A 7,271-nucleotide genomic window follows, 5' to 3' on the forward strand; every position below is an offset into this window, starting at 1 on the left:
AAAAAAAAGCTTTTTATTTGCTAGAAATATATGTATCAATTGCTCGAATAAAATTCTCCATAAATTCACTTACGATAATGTTATCGACATTTTATTTGCCATGCGACAGTAATTCAACACAAGTCGCAATAATACAATGGCATCCACCTAACTATCGGAAACAAAAAAAAAGTTTATTAGGCGGACATTGCACTATTTACATCTCATTAAGTTTCCTATATAGCTTGAGAAAATGCTGCTTTATTAAGATACGACAGGATACAGGAACAAACCTTCATATGGCGACGTGACTGACCCTCTTATAGTGATTTGGCTGCTGCAATAACATTTTCTACCGTCAAACCAAGCTCTTTGTATATTTTTCCAGCAGGAGCACTTGAACCGAAACAGTCAATGCCAATGGCTTTTCCCTTTTGTCCGACGTACTTCTCCCATCCCAATGTAACGCCAGCCTCGACACTAATCCTAGAACTGACATCACGAGGGAGGACACTTTCCTTGTATTCCTCAGACTGCTCCTCAAACAATTCCCAGCAAATAAGTGAGACAACCCGTACACATTTCCCCTCCTTCCTCAGCTCATCTGCAGCTTTTGCTGCGATCTCAAGCTCGGAGCCTGTGCCAATGAGGATGAGCTCTGGTTTGTTTCCCAAAGAGTTATCAGAAATAACATATCCTCCCTTGGCGGCGCCTTCAACTGATGTGCCCTCCAGCTGCGGGAGTTTCTGCCGAGAGAGCGCAAGGATAGAGGGCCTTTGCCTGTTAATAACTGCAAGCCTGTAAGCCCCCGAGGTCTCGGTACCATCAGCAGGTCGGAGCACTAATATATTTGGCATTGCTCGGAGACTGAACAACTGCTCAACTGGCTGATGGGTTGGCCCATCTTCTCCAAGCCCAATGGAATCATGAGTCATCACATAGATCACTCCTGAACCACATAATGCTGAAAGACGAATAGGAGCTCTCATGTAGTCTGTGAACACGAAGAATGTTGAACAGTAAGGTATTAGGCCAGGGCTATGTAGAGCAATGGCATTACAAATGGCACCCATTGCATGCTCTCTAACACCGAAACGGATGTTTCTCTCTTCAGGAGTGTCCTTTTGGAAATCACCAAACATCTTTAGCAATGTCATGTTTGATGATGCAAGATCAGCACTGCCGCCAAGAAATCCAGGTATTACTTTGGCAAGAGCATTTAAGCACTGTTGAGATAAGTTCCTAGTAGCATCAGCAGGGCTTTCGGGAGTATAGGTCTGCAAAACAAACAAAGAGACGTCAGAAATTTTCACACTATCTCGAACATATATAATTCTGACACTGTATTTAATATTATAAAGAAAGCCATTTTTTGTAGGTTCAGATGAGAACTTACTGGAAGGGCCTTATCCCACTCAGAGGGCAGTTCCCCTGAAATTATGCTATTTAGCTCAGCACCCTCCTGTTGGTATTTCTTTTCATATTCCGCAAACTTTGCATTCCATTCAGCTTCAAGAGAAGCACCCTCATCAAGATGGTGACCCCAATGACTGTCAGGATTATTTACATAATTAAACTTCAGTTCAGAACAAACAAAGTTCAATACTGTATTAATATGTCCTAATTCCGAAAATGAAATTAAGAGCCTTAGTTCAAAACTTAAGTTAAATATCTACTGCAGAATTGTTTCCAGCAAGGTTCAGAACAGAAAATTTGAGTTGGCATTCTCCAATAACAGTAATATGATATCATGCCAAGGCCGTTTCCTAACAACACACACCATTGCTATACAAGATATATGTACCATTTAAACATCACCAGAAATAAAAAACCATGTGGCCTGGTCTCGTTCCCCTCTTGAACCTGACCAAAGAACCACCCTGTTTGCCTGGTCTCGTTCCCCCTCGTCGCTCCCGTGGGCGACGGGAGGGAACCCTAGCCGCCACCGGCCCAGGCCCCTCCTCCTGCTCCTCCCTCCCCTCGCCGCCGCCGGAGGGCGTCGCTGGGCAAAGCCCGGGCGATGGCGGCGGCGGGGATTCCTCTCCCCCTCGCGCGGAAGCCTTGGCGCGGGCCGACGCGGCCGGTGAGGGCGGCGCGCTCGACGAGGGGTGCGGCGGCGCGGCTGCCTCAGCAGCGGCGTGGAAGCTTCGTGGCGTGGCGGCGACCCCGTGCTGGAGGCGGCGGCTGCCCTCGGGCGGCCACCAAGTCCGGCGGCGGGCGGCGCTGTAGGGGTGGCCAGCGACGGCGACGGCGCTGGGGATGGCAGCGACGGCGCTGGGGAAAGGGCGACGGCGCTGGCGGCAGGTTGTGCTGGGCGGCCGGAGTTGGCATCATGGCGGCGCGGGCTTGCTGGCTCGGATCTGGGCAAAGGGCCCATCTGGGTTTGGCGGGCCCCGGCCGTCCTGCCCTCCAGCGCCTGGGTGCGGCCAGGCACCTCCTCCTTGTCCGTCCTTCTCGGCTCCGAGCGCATGTGCTGCTGCTCTGGCCGGGTTGGGCGGAACCCTACGCCATCTTGGCGTGGCGGCTCGTGGCGCCCGCGCGGCGCTGGTGACAAGGTGGACGATGCTGGGTGGTCGGCGATGCTCTCTGAGGTGGATGTGTGCAGTCCCGCAGCGACCCACCCCATGGTGGCACCTACGCCGCTTGCGGCTCAGTAGTGCCCCTCTTAGGCAGCCTGTCCCTTTGTGGGCATGGCTGCCCCCGACCTGGCGCGCTGGACGTGCTGCCGGTGGGTTGCGCTGCCAAAGCTAGCGCTTTGAGAGAAAAGGGTCAGCGCAGGAGGTCTTGGCGAAGGATGATAGTGCCTGCAGTGGTGAGGAACCATGCTCTGGGCGAAAGCCCTGCCTTTCGGGGCCTATGACGGCGACGCCTGAGGGCGCCGTTTTCCTCTTGTGGCGTCACCGAGGAGTTTCGGCACCTCCCTTGCCTAGGGTCTCATGTTTCGGGTGAAAACCTCAGATTTGGCTAGCCAAATCGGGCGACGACGGCGTCTTGGACGCCGTACCCTCCTTGGAGGCGTCGTCTTGGGAACTTGAGTTCGGGCCGTACGTCTTCCTCGTGGATCTTAGCGCTGACCACATGGGAGGTGTCTTGCGATGCAGGTAGCGCGCTAGCCTCTCGAGTAGTATCGCGGTGGCTTGCGCGATGAGGATCTTCCTCGATCAGCGCGAGCATGCCTCTGGATGAGCAGTGGTGGGCTGGCCTCTGTGTTTGTTGGCGGGCTGCTGAAGACTGCACGCTTGCACGTCTGTCAAGGTTGCCGGGAGCTAGCCGCTGCGCCGACGGCGTTCCTCGGATTTGGGTCGAGGCCGGAGCAGCAATTGCTCCCAGCTGAGCCGTGGTGGGCTCGCGGGATTCAGGTGGTACGCGTCTTGGCTGCAGCTGGCAGGTTCTTGGTAATTTCGACGATGCGCGAGCACTGCGACTTTCATCGGCAAGGGTTCTGTCTTGCGGAGGAGCTCACTCTGTAGTGTCCCGGAGGAGCACTCGACGGATTTCGGCCTTTTTGTCGTAGTCTAGTTTGAGTGTCGGGTGTGTACTGTGGGTGTTCGGCCTTTTCTTAGGCTTGTAATGTAAACTTCCTTTCTATCAATGAATCGAAACGCAAACCTTTTGCGTTTTCGCGAAAAATAAAAAACCATGTCAAGACTGTACGAAGCATGGAACATCCAGAAGAACTCCAATAAAAGAACTACTCCCTCCAATCGATAATAAGTCCCATGGTTTTAGTTCAATTTTGAACTAAAATCACGACACATATTATGGATCGGAGGGAGTACTAGTTTGATTTCTAACAGAGTTATCTATTTGGGATTACGAATCTCTACAGGTTAAGTTCACCATGAACTACAATGTACCTTTTCACCTCATCAGGGACATGGAACGGCTCATGCGGCCAGAGAAGATTTTTCCTGGTTGCCTCAACTTCTTTGGAACCTAGAGCGCTGCCATGGACACTGTGGGTGCTTGCCTTGTTAGGAGACCCATAACCAATTGTAGTAGTCACCTACATATACAAAAAAAAAAAAAGTTCCTGTTGGCTGTTGTCTGATAAACTTGTATTGAACTGACAAACAAAAGAAATATTACTGTCCATTTGCTCACCTTGATAAGAGTTGGCTTATCTTTGACTTCCTTTGCTTCTTTTATTGCTGCACGGATGTCATCATAACCAGTGTTTCCATTCTTCACCCAGATAGTATGCCATCCTAGGGCTTCATATCGAGCAAGCACATCTTCAGTGAAAGCAATATCAGTACTACCATCGATTGATATATGATTATCATCATAGAAGGCAATCAACTTTCCGAGACCCCAATGACCAGCAAGGGAGGACGCCTCATTCGCAACACCTTCCATCTGGCAACCATCCCCAAGTATGACATAACTAAGACCATCAAGAAAAAAAATCACATTAACCCTGTCCCGGAACACATCAGGATGTTAATTATATTTGGTCAAGCAAGTAAATATTGTTTACGTGTAATGGTCCACGATGGTGAAATCAGTCTTGTTGAAACGAGCAGCCAGATGTTTCTCTGCTAGCGCTAGTCCAACAGCGTTTGCAAAGCCCTGCCCCAAAGGACCTGCATAACATGTGAACAGTTCACCAAACATTTGGTTATTCCCACAAAAAAATAGAGGAAAGAAACAAAGATTAAAATGTTCAGTAAAGTGTACAAAGGCAAACCAGTTGTGACTTCAACACCAGCTGTTTCAAAATTTTCTGGATGGCCAGGAGTTCTGCTTCCCCACTGCCGGAAAGCTTTCAGATCATCCATCTGTAACAACGAACATATGTATATAAATAACATAGATTCAAACCCCTAGTGAGCCATGTATATGATAGATATGGAAAGAAGAAAAAAAATGAAGAAGGCCCGGTGCCATAATTCAACTCCCTAGCTTACATGTTAGTTTAATCATTATGAAAATGAAATATATTTTGAAGTTTCATTTGTTGCTTCAACTAAGCTAATTTTATTTGCAAAAAACTAAGCTAATTTTGAAACCATGTAGGATCAACTTTCATTCATTCTTTGGCAATTCTTTCATCTGTAATTACCTAGCGACGAATATTAATACAAATAAACAATATGATGATTTTTGTATGGTATTCTCTATCATCTTTTGACGGGATACAAACCACTTCACGTTGCAAGCATATAAGGAATTAGGATTTCAGACCTACTAAATCAATTGGTACGATTCTCTATGACTGTAAGTTTCCGAATTATGAACAAATTGCTCGACCTCAGGCGTTCAAACATACTGTAACTCAAACTTCAACCTACCACGATCAAACCATACCGTATACAAATCAAGAGATGGGCGGTATACAAGGATCGAGCTAACAGAAACTTTGAAGAACGACTTTCAGAGGTTCAAAAAACCTCTACCGCCTCTGCCGTTTCGGCGGCGTCTCCTCGCCGCACGCGACTTTCATCTGGAGCTGCCGCGCGCCCTCCTGCGTGCGGTTCTTCGCCTGACTCCTCGTGCAGTCCAGGGTTCACACGCGCGACGTCCTCCTCCGCAAGTGCATCGTCACCGCCGATGAAGCGAGCTGCCCTCTGTGCCCCGAGAAGCTCGAAACGGCTAGCCACATGGCCTTCCACTGTCCCGCCGTCTCCGTGTTCTGGAGCTCCCTCGGAGTCTCCATTCCTCGCGATGCACACGTCCGGGACCTCCACCTCCTGCCCATGCCGCCCGCGATCGCTCCTGAAACTGCCCCAGCCTTCGTCCTCCTCTGCTGTTGGCATATCTGGAAACAGCGGAACATGGCAGTCTTCCAAGCCACGCCGCCGTCCATGCCACTGCTCCTCAAGGTTTGCCGCGACGACGCAACCCTCTGGCGCGGACGTTTCCCTGTCGAAACTAGGGCTGCTTTTGATGTCTGGCACGAAATCCTCCGTGGCCAGCCTATGTAACCCTCCCCTCTCCTTCCGACTCCGCTCTGTTCCCTCTGTCCTCTCTGCCTCTTTGCTGTAAAACAATCTGGGGTTTTAGCCCTTTTTTTCAATATATTCAGGTGGGGAACCTCTCCACAAGGTGAAAATTCGAAAAACAAGAAAGAGATGGGCGGTATACAAGGATCGAGCTAACAGAAACTTTGAAGAACGACTTTCAGAGGTCAGATAGATGCAAAATGAACCACCAAACAGTTTTCCAACATGCTCACCCTATAGAGATTGCTCCCATTTAAATGAAATTAGCATCCAACAGCCAAAAGATCATTTAATATTCAGAAATTTCTCAAAGTTAAACAGAGCGGAAAATGCATAGTTCTGAGCTGTGACAGATCGACATATGCAAGAACTTCAAACTACCATACAACTTATTTGGTTCTGTAAAACTGAACGTGTCCCTCTACATGCTAATTTTTTTTTCCTAATTTTTTTTACTTTTTAAAATATGTTTTATACATACCAGGTGCATATGCACTCATGATCAGTTTTGGTTTTCTGATCTCCACCGGCCTTCTTATTTCTTTTTGTCAGCTGAGACTGTTCACTGAAATCAACCGCAGCAAACCCTCAACTAAACCCCCCTATAAATCGAAAAATTAGACAAGAATTCGAGCTCACCGTGACGCCCTCGTATCCTGCGAGGTGGAGCAGCGCGTAGTGGAGCATGCAGCCGTGTCCGGCGGAGAGCACGAATCGGTCGCGGTCGAACCAGCCGGGGTTCCTGGGGTTGAAGCGGAGGAACTCGTCGAAGAGGACGTGGCCCAGGGGCGCGCAGCCCATGGGGAGCCCCGGGTGGCCGGAGTTGGCCTTCTCCACTGCGTCCACGGCCAGGAACCGGATGGTGTTCACCGACCGCTCCACCAGCTCCGCCGCCGCCGGCGTCCGGGCGAAGAGCGCGGTCGCCGGTCGGCCGCCGCGCCTGCCGGCGACGAACGGGCGACGGAAGAGGAGGGAGCCACGGCCGGCCGCCGCCGTGGACGCGGGCGAGGTGGGAATGCGAGCTGGAGTCGGCGGCGTCATGGCTGGCTCTGCGAGGTTTCTCGGGCACGCACGCGTGTCTTGCTGTGTTGGGGAGTGGAGCAGCAGAAGTGAAGTTTGAGTCGCTCAAGTGCGGTGGGGTCCATCAATATTTGCACCAAACTGAACAGATGTGACGCGTTTCCTCCACGTCTCCCGTCGTTCCTTCTCGAAACAATCCACCTCTCGCAAAATATGCATATACAAACTTGCGTTGATCTACCAGCTGCATCATCTGTCCATAAATAAGGTACTTAGTTTTTCTCTTAGGGTTTTCCTTGAGTCAAGTCACTACGGGCACCCCGCAAA

At 50.1% G+C, this 7,271-nt stretch overlaps 1 protein-coding gene across 1 annotated transcript; it reads right to left on the reverse strand.

Moving 5' to 3' along the window:
- Window positions 1-53: 53 nt before the first annotated feature.
- Window positions 54-7,035, reverse strand: LOC127331286 (transketolase, chloroplastic). Its single transcript, XM_051357392.2, has 7 exons — window positions 6,564-7,035; window positions 4,670-4,760; window positions 4,460-4,565; window positions 4,084-4,366; window positions 3,837-3,985; window positions 1,376-1,529; window positions 54-1,256 (listed from the first exon to the last, which is right to left on the reverse strand). The coding sequence occupies exons 1-7, from the start codon at window positions 6,963-6,965 to the stop codon at window positions 300-302; spliced, it is 2,142 nt and encodes a 713-aa protein (XP_051213352.1). The 5' UTR covers window positions 6,966-7,035; the 3' UTR covers window positions 54-299.
- Between the last annotated feature and the right edge of the window lie 236 nt (window positions 7,036-7,271).

The sequence above is a fragment of the Lolium perenne genome, chromosome 2, assembly GCF_019359855.2.
Source record: "Lolium perenne isolate Kyuss_39 chromosome 2, Kyuss_2.0, whole genome shotgun sequence".
NCBI classification, from domain to species: domain Eukaryota; kingdom Viridiplantae; phylum Streptophyta; class Magnoliopsida; order Poales; family Poaceae; genus Lolium; species Lolium perenne.

Coding starts and splice junctions, on each gene's coding strand:
- LOC127331286 (XM_051357392.2), bottom strand. CDS start 6,965: ATGACGCCGCCGACTCCAGCTCGCATTCCCACCTCGCCCGCGTCCACG. Junction 4,761..6,563: donor CAGGATACGAGGGCGTCACG/GTGAGCTCGAAT, acceptor TCGTTGTTACAG/ATGGATGATCTGAAAGCTTT. Junction 4,367..4,459: donor ACCATCGTGGACCATTACAC/GTAAACAATATT, acceptor TGATGGTCTTAG/TTATGTCATACTTGGGGATG.